This window comes from Lemur catta, chromosome 11 (assembly GCF_020740605.2).
Source record: "Lemur catta isolate mLemCat1 chromosome 11, mLemCat1.pri, whole genome shotgun sequence".
NCBI classification, from domain to species: domain Eukaryota; kingdom Metazoa; phylum Chordata; class Mammalia; order Primates; family Lemuridae; genus Lemur; species Lemur catta.
The window spans coordinates 40295290-40310343 of record NC_059138.1 but is presented as its reverse complement, the minus strand read 5'-3'; the positions used below and the strand labels follow the sequence as shown (position 1 = coordinate 40310343).

Genomic DNA, 15054 nt, shown 5'->3' with positions numbered 1-15054 from the left:
TTCAGGGACAAAATTCACAATATCTAGAGGACTTAATGAACTCAAATCTTGCATGAATATTACTCCTTGATGCCAAGCTTTTTATGAGAATTGGGGCTCAGAGCTCAAGATTATATTATTTTAAAAGAATCTGGAGAGAAGAAATTCTATGCTTCCAGTTAGGGGAAAAGCAAATGGCAGACCTGATGTTCCTTTATAAATATTTAATAATTAAAAGCACACACTTTGTAGTGAGACAGATCAGTCTGAATCCCATCCCAGCCACTTAATGTTAAAACTTAGAAATTAACTTAACTAAGCCTTAGTTTTATCATCTGTAAAATGGGAAAAGTAATGATGCATAATTCAGGAAGCTACAGAGACAAACTGAGAAAATGCAAGTGAAGTGCCTAGTATAGCACCTGGCATATAGGCAGCACTCAACAAATATTAGCTACTATTATAAGTTCAGAAAACATGACAAAACAACACAAAATATGGAGTAAAAAAAAATTTAAAAATAAAGCATACAATAGGACTAAAATACACAACACATAAGCAAAGCCTATTTGATATTCTGTGTGTTTGCATGCATGCAGACACATATACACTCTGGCATTTTCTAATATGGACTCCTAGGATGGCACTTTTGTACTATCCTTGCCCTAGTGTTATTTTTGTACTATTTTTGTAAGCTGAAACATGTCTATGTTTCTTATTCCAGAGATACTGGGGAGAGGACTCAGCCAACAAGAAAAAAATAAGGGAAGAAGCATATGTCTTTCTCTTATCTGTTTCTTGGATGACACCTTAATCTCAACAAATATGATCATTTATGCCATAAATCAATGTTCAGTGGCAACATATTCCCTATTGTCTGAAGTCCAGTCAATAGCTGACTTCACAATCCCTCCTTATTGCTAATGATTAGAGGACTGATGATAACACATGCTCAGACTGACCTATAAACAGGGGGCATGGTGCCATTTTGTAGAAACTCTAAAACTTATTCAAAGAAACTAAGAGCAGCTGAGAAGGTGCCAGGGGCTCTAGTTCCATAAGTCAACTCAACATCTTCTGCATCCCATCACAGCACTGTCCCATTCTTGGTTGTACTGTTCTACTCTTGCTCTGGAAAGAAGAGAATTGACTCCATCTTACCAAATCCATGTTAGCTAACAAATTAGATATTCTGGTCTTAAGTTTATTTTTAGTTTAAGGCAGTGAGTCTCAAACTTTAGCAGGCATCAGAATCATCTGGGTGAATTGCTAAAACAGATTACTGATTACTACTCCCAGAGTTTCTGACTCAGTAGGTCTGGGGTGGAGTCTGAGAATTTGCATTTCCAACAAGTTCCTGGGTAATGCTAATGCTACGGGTTCCAAGACCACACTTTGAGAACCATTGGTTTAAAGTGATAAATCTCTTACTTATGTTACAGATGTTTGAGGATGTTACTTTTTCCTTTTGAATACCATAAAGAAGAAAAAATGAATCCAACTGGTCTAAAGGAGGAAAAATATGTACAATATTAAAATCAGGAAATATCTACAGAAGCCGGGCAGGAGTTAGAAAAAGCCAACACTTTTGTCTAGAAGTCTCACTGGATAAAGACAGGGAGAATATGAGTACATGGCAGTGAGGAACAATGCCAGGGTAGGAAGTTAAGTTTCTTTATGTTCAGAAATTTCTCTTTCCACAATTGTATGTTGCCCTCCATCTTATATTCTGCCTTTATTTGTGAGTGTTCAAATGTGGCACAATTATAACAAGCATTTTAGCACATACAATAGCTTTGTTCAGAAGGCAATGAGAAATTGAGATGTTCACAAATTTAAACTTTTAGCTGAAAATATCAATACTATGATACCAATGTTATTGTTTGTCAATCAGCCCTGGCCCCTCCATGCTCACATAAACCTATACGCTCATCAATTTTACATACCATCAACCAGGTACACTAGGTCATCCTTTCTTTTTTGTAGAACTACCCCCTCCAAATTACAAGTAATGAAAAGGCTATTACACACCACAAACTCTAAACTGTCTTTCCCACAGTCAAGGACTCAACAAATAGTCTGTGCTTGTGAAAAAAAGGCAGACAAACATTAATAATAAAACTAGGATGAGGTACAAACTATCCAATAAAATGGAGCTTCGTTTTGATCCAAAAATAATATTTAATTTGTATGTACCATTTAAATTTTAAAATACTAATAATGTATCTCTTAAAATAACATTATTATCTTTTTAATCTCTTCCTCCAGGCTTGTGCCTGAACAAAAGAAAAACAAATGCACTTGCTGCTAGCAGCCACAAAGTAGGGAGCAAAGAAGAAAGTTGGCTTTACAGCAGTCCATTCTCCTTTACAAACTAGAATAAAGACACACACAGTTCAATTAGTCTCTACTTACAGCATTCCACAATGAACTCATCTGTATCATTGACAGCCAGGCATGATTAACTTGACCACATATTATCACATCTCTCAAACTGAGGTAGAAGAAAATCTAAACACAAAAATACACAATTTTGTAGAATATGTGAACTTTGATATAACTCTTCCACTTAGCTTTTGTGTGTGTGTGTGTTAATAATGGTAATGTAATCTATACATTGCAATAGCAGGAGTTATTAAGTGCTAGAATTTTATCTGAAGAATTTTTTTTTTTTTTTTTTGAGACAGAGTCTTGCTCTGTTGCCTGGCCTAGAGTGCCATGGCATCAGCACAGCTCACAGCAACCTCAAACTCCTGGGCTCAAGCTATTCTCTTGCCTCAGCCTCCAGAGTAGCTGGGACTACAGGTGCTCACCTCCATACCTGGCTAAGTTTTTCTATTTTTAGTAGAGACGGGATCTCACTCTTGCTCAGCCTGGTCTCCAGCTCCTCAGCTCAAGAGATCCTCCCGCTTCAGCCTCCCAGAGTGCTAGGATTATAGGGGTGAGCCACCCCACGCCCAACCTGAAGATAGGAATTTTATCCAAAGTACTAGAACTTACCTGCTGATGCCTTTTATATAATATAATCGTTTTACTTGATAGTTGCAGAAGGATGGTGAGAAAGATAAACATATTTGTTTTATTTTCTGAATGAAGGTGGAATTCTGCTAAAAAATGAGTGATTTTCTCTAAATAGTAGCTGGTACATAGAAGGCATTCAATAATTGTTTGCTGAATTGAACTGGATTATTTTTAAAGTTATAGGATTCCTGGGAAAGATCAACAAAGCCACTTTGGCTACTATTTCTTGGGAAAGGGTAGACTAGAAAAATCAGGAAATTATTTTGATACAAAACATTAGTAAATGATAAAACAAATATTTCTTTAAAAACATTTCAATTTTCAAGAAAGTAGAAGAAATATCCAGGGCCTTAGTCCTTGTAAATCCAGACTGGTAATAAGGTGCTCATGCTAAGTTGCTTGGGAGAGAGGAACAGTAGAGATGGTTGCTGTTTTTCCAAATCTGAACAAATGGGCTATGAAGAGACCAAAGAAAGTCACTAGGCTTCTACAAAGCTGCTGCAGTCATGCTCCATATAACAATGTTTCAGTCAATGGCGAACTGTATATAATGGAGCTGAAAAACTCCTGTTGTCTAGTGATGTCATAGCCATTGTAAGGTTGTAGTGTATTACTTAATTTTTTAATAAATTTAATGGACAGTGTTCATAAAATCTACAGTTATGTAAAGAAATGTCCTATGTCTTCACATTCACTCACCACTTACTCACTGACTCATCCAGAAGAACTTCAAATTCTGCAAGTTCCATTCATGGTAAGTGCCCTACATAGGTATACCACTTGCTTATCTTTTAGACCATACTTTTACTGTACCTTTTCTATGTTTAGATATATAGATATTTATCATTGTTTTATAATTACCTACAGTATTCTGTACAGTAACACGCTGTACAGGTCTACAGCCTAGGAACAATAGGCTATACCACATAGCCTACATGTGTAGTAGGCTGTACCACCTAAGTTTGTGTAAGTACACTCTCTGATGTTCACATGATGACAAAATCACCTAACAACACATTTCTCAGAATGTATTCCCATTGTTAAGCAATGCATGACTATAATTGTAACAGAGAGGAAGGGAGAAATCCAGAATTATGAAAGAGTTATAAAAAATATCTACCATTGGCAAAAGAAAAACTAGGGTACCCAGCCTGAGAGAAGTGAAGTATCTCAGAAATGGAAAAACAAATACTGTTATGTTCTCACTTATAAGTGGGAGCTAAGCAATGAGTATGCATGGTCATACAGAGTGGCATAATGGACACTGGAGACTCAGAAGGGGGGAGGGGAGGAGGGAGAAGGAGAAATTACCTACTGGGTACAATGTATACTATTTGGGTGACAGGTACACTAAAAGTTGTGACTTCACCACTATACAATTCATCCATGCAACAAAAAACCATTTGTACACTCTAAATCTATTGAAGTAAATTTTTTAAAAAAAGGAAATAAAAAAAAATCTTCCAAAGAATTTGTAATCAAAGACAAGCTATCATGTGTGTTGGGATTTGAATTTTAATTATTTGTGGGATCTAATTTGAATTTATTACCTTTATAACAGATTTGATGTATTAACATACAAAGAAGTTCCAAGCTGGTAAAAACTCTGGGACAGTGGCATAAATAAATATCATTTTCTCTAAAGAGACACTTACTCAAGCCAGGCTTTATAGGATTTCCACAGATTAAGCCCCCCAAAACTTAGATCCCAATCAAAAATTGCAAAACACATGAAGAAAGAAACCCCCTCAAGAGTCAACAAAAATAAAAACAATAACTTCATAAATAAAATTGTCAAATAGTGATTATAAAACCTTTAAAGTGATAAAAACATAGAAAAATAAAACTTGAGGATGTTGTCAAAAAAAGAATTGGACAAATATGTATAATAAAATAACCAAATAAAATTCATGGGAATTAAAAATATAATTATTAAAATTAAAAACTCAATGGATGAGTTAGATAGCAGATGCAACTCAGCTAAAAAGAGAGTGAACAAACTAGAATCTGTGTCTGAACAAATGACAGAGGATAAGGTATAGAAAGATAAAGAGATGGAAAAATACAAAGGATGTTAAGAGACACATTACATAACATGAAAAGGTCCAACATACATCTTTATAGAATTTCCAGGAGGGAATAAGACAATGTAATCAAAGCAAAATTTTAAAATACCACAGATTAAAATGTTCTAGAACTGATGAAAGGCAACAATTCTCAGATTCAAAAACCACAAGAAGTTCCAAGCAGGAAAATGAAAAGATATTCATGGCATTCTAGTGAAATTGTAAAAGGCCAAAAACAAAACAAAACAAAAAAATCTTAAAGGCAACTGGAGACAGATTATCTCCAAAAGAATGGCACTTAGACATCAACAACATAAGGCAGAAGTCAGGAGAAAATAATTATCAATCTCAGACACCATATGCAAGTAAATTACAGCCCAAGAATGAGCCATAAGAAAAGATACTTTTGCCAGGCATGGTGACACATGCCTGTAGTCCCATGGAATCTGAGGCGAAAGGACTGCTTGAGCACAGGAGTTTGAGGCCAGACTAGGTAACACAAGGAAACCATCTCTTGCTACCAAGAAAAAAATTATTTAAAAAAGACACTTTAAGACAAAGACTAAGAGAGTTTTCCTCCAACAGACCCTTTACAAAAGAACTTCTAAAAAACACTGAAAGCAGAAGAAAGGTGTGAGATGCAAATAGCAGTAATGGGCAAAGAATCTAGTAAGAATGTAGGTAGAACCACTAACATTATAAAACAGGATAATGATGACTAATATGGGAGTATAAAAAGAAGGTGGGGAAAAACTACTAGATAATAATAAGACTCTAACAATGGAGAGAGTAATCAGAGTTAAAGTGCTCTAAATTTAGGTTATTACTCAGGAAGAAAGTATAAATGTTAATTTACTTTCAGCCTTATTAGTAAGTGTACATGTTAAAAACACTTAAGAGTAACCAGTAAAATAGTAGAAATAGAATGTATATCTTCTAAAACATGAAAGTAGGAAAAAGGGGGTAGATTTTAAAACTCAATAAAGGCAAGACAGGAGAAAAAAGCATATAAAAAGATAATAAATCATATAAAATAAAATGAGAAGAATGAATCCAAGTATATCGATAGTTGCAATAAATTTAACAAAATTCACTGGTTAGAAGACAAAAATTATCCCTAATAATGCTTTTTGCCTTACTGTTTTGCTGATATTAATATAGCTATCAGCTTTCTTAATTTTATTTTTAATTCACAAATAATAATTATATTTATGGGGTACAATGTATTGTTTTGCTATATATTTACAATGTGGACTGATTAAATTGGGTTAATTAATAATCCATTGCCTCACATACTATTACTTTTTTTGTGAAGGAAACATTTAAAATCTACTCTGCCAGGCACAGAAAGACAAATACTCCATGATCTCACTTATATGTGGAATCTTAGAAAGTTGAACTCATAGAAGCAGAGAGTAGAATGATGGTTATCAGATTTCTTTCATTTGTGTTCATTTTGTTTCATATTGTGTTTTAGGCAGATTTTTAAAGCTCATCTGATAGACTGTGACTACATAATAATTAAAGGAAAAAATTTACTAGAGATATATAACAATCCTAAACGTATAGGCATCTAATAATATAGCCACAAAGTTACAAGAAATGGACAAATCCAGTCATGATGAAAGATAGTATTAAAACTATCTCACTAGCTGATAGATCAATGTGAGGGAATAACTCTTACTTGGATTTCTCAGTGTTCCTGTGAAAAGCTCCAGCCTCCAGAGGCATAGATATCAATATGAAATAAAGAATGTTTAGCCTTCACTTCCTCTACAAACATTTTACTTTCCACATACCATCAAGATTAGATCTGTAGCCATCTGTCTAGTTAATTGCTCTGATCCAAAAGGATAATAAATCTTCTCTTACCTCCCCAAGAAGGTCAAATGGTTACAGTCTGGATTAGTCAAATTCCTAAAGTGCCAGGAAAGATCCCTAGTAATTTACATTTCAAGGAGAAATGTGGTCCCAGGGCCTTGTAGACACCTCTAGGTCATAAAAGCTGGAGATACCAGGGCTTATCTGGCCCTTGGAGAGGTGTATTACAAGAAGGCCTGCCTCTCTCTTTTACTTATAAGCATCCTTGTGATTTCATTGGGTCCACCCAGATAATCCAGGATAATCTCCCCATCTCAAAATCCTCAATGTACTCACATCTGAAAAGATTCTTGCCATGTAAAGTAACATATTCTCAGGTTCCAAGAGGGTAAGGATGTGGACTTCTTTGAGAGGACTAATGTTTTGCCTACTAAATACTATGTGAGGAACTAATAAACACTAAATTTAAAAGAGCAATTACCTCTCAGAGAAGAGAATGCAATCAGGGAGGCTTTAGTTGTATGTTATGTTTTATTTCTTAAGCTGGGTGGTGAGTATACAGTTGTTCATTATATTTCTTTGCATACCTGTAATATTTTATTTTAATGCCCCACTTGTGAATAAAATACCTAGGAATAAACGTAATTTAAGGAGGTGAAAGACTAGTATACTGAAAACTATAAAACATTGCTGAAAAAAATTTTAAAGACCTAAATAAATAAAAAGACATCCCATGTTCACAGATTGGAAGACATAATAATAACAATAAAAGGAACCAAATCAGAATGTTAAATCTGCCTATGAATAAACACCAAAAAAAATCTATGCCTAGAGAGTTTTACAAGAGTATTTTATCAAATATCCAAAGAATAGATACTACTAACAATGAAAATACTAAGATATCAATACTACCCGAAGTGATCTATAGATTCAATGTAATCCCTATCAAAATTCCAAAGGCTCTTTTTGCAGAAATGGAAAAGCTGACCCTCAAATTCATATGGAATTACAAGAGGTCCCGAATAGCCAAGACAATTTTGAAAAAGAACAAATTTGGAAGGCTCACACTTCCTGATTTCAAAACTTACCACAAAGCTACAGCAATCAAAACATCAAGATACAGGATGAACATATAGACCAATGTAATAGAATTGAGAGTCCAGAAATAAACCCATATATCTATGGCCAACTGATTTTCAACAAGTGTGCCAAAACCACCCAATGACGAAAGAACGATCTTTTCAACAAATTGTGCTGGGACAACTGGATATCCAAATGTAAAAGAATGAATTTGGGTCCTCTACCTCACACCATATAAAAAGTTAACTTGAAATGGGATCAATGACCGAAATATAAGAACTAAAATCATAAAACTCTTAGGAAAAAAATAGGGATAAATCTTCATGACCTTGGGTTTAGCAAAGAATTCTTAGATATGACACGAAAAGCATGAGCAGCAAAGGAAAAAATAAATTAGACTTCATCAAAATGCAAAACTTTTGTGCATCAAAGGACATTATAAAGAAAGTAAAAACTTTACTTTTTGTCTGTATGTGCTGCAGAGGGAAAACGATGCTAGCAATTAAATCAGTCATTGAAATGACCAAGAAGCCTTGCAAAAGTATTATGATAGAACAGGTGGCCTGAAAACTATACTTATAGTTTTGTACTTGTAGAGTATTTTCAAAGAAAAGAGGAGGTATTATGATTGGTCGTATGTCCAGAGATGTAAAAGCAACCCAGAAAAGAGAAGCGGCAGCACAGAAAAGCAGTAGAAGTACAGGGCCAATTCTCTGAGAGTGCAGGAGATAGAACAAATGAGTTGTGTAAGAACAACTTAGAGAAAGAGTGAGGCAGGAAGCAAAGCCCTAAGGATAGCACACTGTAATAGAACTAATTAAGATACAAAGTCCTTGATGAGACCACCTCTAAGTCCCCTAAAACACACATGAAGCAAACAGGAGAACTAAGAGCACAGCTTCTCATGGTAGACTGTGCCTTGATTCATTTGGCCTTTATTCCAATTCATCACTACTCCTTCAAAGGTTAATGTATTTGTTTCCTAGGGCTACCATAACAAATTACCACAAATTGGGTGGCTTAAAACAACAACAGAAATTTATTCTCTTGGTGCTGGAGGCTAGAGGTCTGAAATCAAGATGTTAGGAGGGCAGTGCTCCCTCTGAGGTTCCTGTGGGAGAATTCTTCCTTGACTCTTCCTAGCACCTTGTGGTTGCTGGCATGCCTTGGCTTATAGCTACATCACTCCAATCTTTGTCTCTGTCATCAATCACATGGTCTTCTTTCCTATAGTGTGTACCTGTCTCTCCTTTCTCTCATACAGACACCAGTGATTACATTTAGGGCCCATCCTAACTCCCTATGAACTCAACTAAGTATCAATACAGCTGCAAAAATCCTATTTCCAAATAGTAAGGTCACATTCTGAGGTTCTGGGTAGACGTGAATTTTGGGAGGACACAATTCAATGCAGTAGAATTACCAAACTTCTCTGATTCCGTTTCCTTATTTATAAAATGAGGATCTTTGATGAGATAATCTCTAAAAGCCTCTTCCACACCTAAAATTTTATGATTCATGGATAGTTAAAACTAGACTCCCACTTATATTGCTATTGTGTAATTTTTAATGTTAAGTCTAAAAGATTTATTTTTCCATATTGTGATTATTATTTTCATGTATGAATTCTAATAGGATATTAATTATAGCAAAAAAAGCCCATATCGAAATTGATCCTACCCATCACCTAGATGTTAAATTCTTGCATAAATGGAGACAGACTTTCATCTGAAAGATATTCTTGCATTCTTACCTACTTAGTCAAAAAAGGGGCTATTAGGGCCGGGTGTGGTGGTTCACGCCTGTAATCCTAGCACTCTGGGAGGCCGAGGTGGGTGGATCACTCAAGATCAGGAGTTCGAGACCAGCCTGAGCAAGAGCGAGACCCCGTCTCTACTAAAAATAGAAAGAAATTATCTGGCCAACTAAAAATATATGTAGAAAAAATTAGCCGGGCATGGTGGCACATGCCTGTAGTCCCAGCTACTCAGGAGGCTGAGGCAAAAGGATCAGAAGGATTGCTTAAGCCCAGGAGTTTGAGGTTGCTGTGAGCTAGGCTGACACCACAGCACTCACTCTAGCCCGGGTAACAAAGCGAGACTCTGTCTCAAAAAAAAAAAAAAAAGGCGGGGGGGGGGGGCTGTTAGAACAAGACCATATGATGCCTTTTCCATTTCTTTTTTTTTTTCTTTATTTTTTCATTTTCATTACCTTCAACGATCAAGAGCAGGTAGCCTTTTCCAGTATATGAGGATTTTGATGACCTTTCTAATATGTGGGGAATTATTAATTTTTTCACTAGTTCACTTAACACTTATTTGTTAAGCAGCTACTTTATAACAGTAATACCTCATTAATTCCATAGAACATTGCCCAGAAATATTTAAAAAGGCAGGTGTTCCACATTTCAATGTGGAATAAACTGTTACAAAGAATATAAGTGCAATTACTATGAACCTACACTTTCTTCTACAGAGTGGTGCCATTTGTTCTATAATATATATTGAAAATTTTAAAATGTTCATATGCAATACAGTTGGAAAAACTAGAAAATAATTCCACATATAACACACACTGTTGCCAACATAGCAACCTGGGAAGAATGTCAGGGCAGGGGAATGTGGATTCCTGAACCAATTCCAGAGATAATCACTATGTGGTTATTCTGTGCAAGATGTGACTCAGAGAAAAAGGGGAGTTTTAGGAAAACTGTATCACTGAGAATCTATGTAAGAGTGAGACCTCGTCTCTACTAAAAATAGAAAAATTAGCCATGTGTGATGGTACGTGCCTGTAATCCCAGCTACTCAGGAAGCTTAGGCAGGAGAATTGTTTGAGCCCAGGAGTTTGAGGTTGCCATGAGCTAGACACCACGGCATTCTAGCCCAGGTGACAGAGTGAGACTCTGTCTCAAAAACATAAATAAAAATACATTAAAAATTAAAAAATATATGGTTTCTTGGTATGATTATTTTTATTTACCACATATAAAATTATAAGACTCAATATGCTGGCCGGGTGTGGTGGCTCACGCCTGTAATCCTAGCACTCTGGGAGGCCGAGGCGGGCGGATTGTTTGAGCTCAGGAGTTCGAGACCAGCCTGAGCAAGAGCAAGACCTCATCTCTACTAAAAATAGAAATTAAATGGACAGCTGAAAACACATATATATAGAAAAAATTAGCCGGGCATGGTGGCACATGCCTGTAGTCCCAGCTACTCGGGAGGCTGAGGCAGGAGGATTGCTCGAGCCCAGGAGTTTGAGGTTGCTGTGAACTAGGCTGACGCCACGGCACTCACTCTAGCCCGGGCAACAGAGTGAGACTCTGTCTCAATAAAAAAAAAAAAAAAAAAAAAGACTCAATATGCTTTTTATGACTACACAGCCTCCCGTCCCCAACCTCATCTTCTTTCCCCACTAGTCTGAGTATAAGCCTTCGAGCCCAAGGTTTCAAAGTCAGGGTCTTGGGGAGCTTGACTTATAATGAAGGAACAGGAAACCAAAGCCATTAGTGCTATGGGGACTGAAGAGGACCAGGAAGTGCTTGCCTAGGGGACTGAGGACTGGCTGGGGAGGAGAGGCTGATTGCCCCAGTGGCCAGGGCCATAGTTTGTCTCTAGTTTATTCCACCATTAGATCAAAAAAGGTGGTTAGGAAGTGATTGTTACTAGAGGGCAAAGGAAAAATTTCCAGCCCCACTGAGGAAGAGGTAGGTGGTGCTGGTGGGGCACTGTATGAGCTCATAGTTAGCTGCCCTTCGTCTCCTCAGTTAGTTTTGGCTTCTGTGACCTGCAGGTTTCCTGCTAGTAGGAACAGAAGTGACAGCAACAAGTTCCTGTTGCAGAAATGAATGCCAGGAGTCCAACAACCCATTCTCCTTCTCTCTTCCTTTGGCCTATGAATCTCTCAAGGATCCAAGCATCTAGATTCTGGAAGCTGCGTTAGCAGGCTAGGCATCCCACCAGGTTATTTTGTTTAAGTATCATCTCATAACCCCTCCCTTTGCTCCCCTATGGCCTTGCAATTCCTGGATCCCTCATTAAGCAAGTAATTGCTTTCCTCTCCAGAACCAGTTTGCCCACCACCAACCATTCTGTGCAGGTCTGGGTGCTAAAATGTGGACAAGTTGGCCCACAAGGTGAACAGGAGACCAAAGCACCCTAGTAACCTCCTGGTAGGTCCCTATATCACATGTACATGTTTTTAAATGTCAGAGCAAACCTTTTGGGTCCATTCCACCACTGACTGTCTACCCACTTGTGTTCAGTATTGGTTTAGTCATTTTTAATATGGTGGACTCATTCACAAACATCATGGTTCACATCAACTTTATCCCAACTATACAAATCAGAAAACTAAAGATTAGGGAAATTAAATTACATACTGTAGGCCACACTGTGTCTTTTGTCACCTCAGGTTGCTATAACAAAATACCATACCTGGGAGACTTAAACAACAGACATTTACTTCTCACAGTTCTGAAGGCTGGGAAGTTAAAAATCAAGGTGCCAGCAGATTCAGTTCTTGGTGAGGGCCCTCTTTCTGGTTTGCAAATAGATCCCTTCTCACTGTGTGTTCACATGATGGAGAGAGGAAGCTCTGGTGTCTCTTCCTCTACTTATAAAGGCACTAATCCCATCATGGGGGTTCTGCTCTTATAGCCTCATCTTGATCTAATCAATATATGAATTTAGGGAGAAACAACACAATTCAATCCATAACACACAGTTATCCAGAAGTGAGATTCTTACTCTAGCTTTCTACATTTAGGATTTGTTTCCCTACACAATTCCCAAAGAAACTACTCTATTCTAGAATGGTAGATTGTTCCTGTCTTGACTGCAGTCCTGCCTAGAACAGAATGAATCTATTTATTTATAACACTCCTCTCAGCATAAAATTCAATCCTCACTATACAAACTATTTTGAACATTCTCACAAATGCTCATAAAGATAATTATTGGGCCGGGCGCGGTGGCTCACGCCTGTAATCCTAGCTCTGGGAGGCCGAGGCGGGTGGATCGCTCGAGGTCAGGAGTTCGAGACCAGCCTGAGCAAGAGTGAGACCCCCGTCTCTACTAAAAATAGAAAGAAATTATCTGGCCAACTAAAAATATATATACAAAAAAATTTGCTGGGCATGGTGGCTCATGCCTGTAGTCCCAGCTACTCGGGAGGCTGAGGCAGTAGGATCGCTTAAGCCCAGGAGTCTGAGGTTGCTGTGAGCTAGGCTGATGCCACGGCACTCACTCTAGCCCGGGCAACAAAGTGAGACTCTGTCTCAAAAAAAAAAAAAAAAAAAAAGATAATTATTGGATATTTTCCAATCACAACCTACTTGACAGTATGTAATTATGATTTCATTCATTCCTGCTGACATATTCTAGGAGATATTTGTGTCAAAATTTTGCAAACACCCATTTTCTTGAAGGAAAAATTTATTCAAAAGTAAATGTCAATTGTTTAATGAAGTCATTCTTTTCAAGTATTCTGTTCCTTGTGTAAACTAACCATTCCTTTTTGCATAACATCTAATGTCAAAAAATATAACAACACTTTAATTTCGAACACATAGAGGAAAATTTAACCACATCCTATGAGAAATAAAACTCCCAAAAGTAAAACACTTAATAACAAATCAATCTGCCCTCTTGGCTGAATTGTACATTCCATTTTAGCTGAATCTTTTAAAATTTTAAATATTGATATAACACCTGGACTAAGCTCTGGGAGGCCGAGGCGGGTGGATCGCTCGAGGTCAGGAGTTCGAGACCAGCCTGAGCAAGAGTGAGACCCCGTCTCTACTAAAAATAGAAAGAAATTATCTGGCCAACTAAAAAATATATATACAAAAAAAATTAGCCGGGCATGGTGGCTCATGCCTGTAGTCCCAGCTACTAGGGAGGCTGAGGCAGTAGGATCGCTTAAGCCCAGGAGTTTGAGGTTGCTGTGAGCTAGGCTGATGCCACGGCACTCACTCTAGCCCGGGCAACAAAGTGACACTCTGTCTCAAAAAAAAAAAAAAAAAAAAAAACACCTGGACTATTCTTAGCAACTATCTTGTTCTGTATACCTAAACTAGGGTGTTCTTTACAAGTTATTCTTGTTTTTAATATAGTATTTCTAATACATAAAATGATAGTCTAAAAAATGTAACTAATATGAGCTTCTTCTCATGTATATGGCTTCTTAAAGAAAAACTAAAAAATTAATTAATACCTAAGTTTTCCACTCTGCATTTGTCTTTTATTTCTCCGAAATTTAGGCCTACTCTCAAAGAAGACATAGTCTCTCTAGAAGATAGTAGCCTAAAAAGCATTCCACTCTTATCTTATTCCCTCTGGGCTGCTATGGATTGGGTGGCTTGTAAACAACAGAAATTTATTTCTCATAGATCTGGCGTTGGAGATCTAAGATCAAAGCACAAGTAGATTCAGTGTCTTGTGAGGGCCCACTTTCTGCTTCAGATGTAGTTATCAACTCGCTGTGTCCACACATGGCAGAAGGGGCAAGGGAGACCTCTGGGGCCTCTTTTATAAGGGCTAATTCCACCCTCATGACTTAATCACCTCCCATAAGCATCACCTCCAAATTCTATCCCATTGGGGATTAGGTTTCAACATACGCGTTTTGGGAGAACATAAACATTCAGTCTATAGCAACTATGTTTCCCAAATTCCATTAAAAGTCAAAATATTATTTTGAATATATGGATCCATATAGGTCTGACTTATCGTGCTTATAGCCCAGCATTCAAAGATTGGATACCGGGGACATACAAACCAGTATTTCTAAAAGTGTTCCTTAAAATATTAAAAATGTTTTATAGTAAAAGAAAATGATAATATAGCCAAATAAATTTGGAAAATTCTGATTAATACAAAGTAAAAATATGTTTATGAAACATCCAGAAAAGGCCAGAAAAGGCACATACCCATTAATCAGATTTAATAAATATTACCCTTCAGAAATCATATTCAAGAACTTTTTCTTGGCCGGGCGCAGTGGCTCACGCCTGTAATCCTAGCCTTCTGGGAGGCCGAGGCGTTGATCGCTCGAGGTCAGGAGTTTGAGACCAGCCTGAGTG

The 15054-nt window shown here is 37.1% G+C and overlaps 1 protein-coding gene across 1 annotated transcript in view; it reads right to left on the bottom strand.

Annotated features, from left to right (window-relative positions):
• The window catches only part of FBXL13 (F-box and leucine rich repeat protein 13), a 183267-nt gene that overhangs the window by 118427 nt on the left and 49786 nt on the right, over positions 1-15054 (bottom strand). The window contains exon 8 of the mRNA XM_045564287.1: positions 2395-2490. Coding sequence (XP_045420243.1) covers positions 2395-2490 — 96 coding nt within the window. The remainder of the gene's footprint in view (positions 1-2394; positions 2491-15054) is intronic.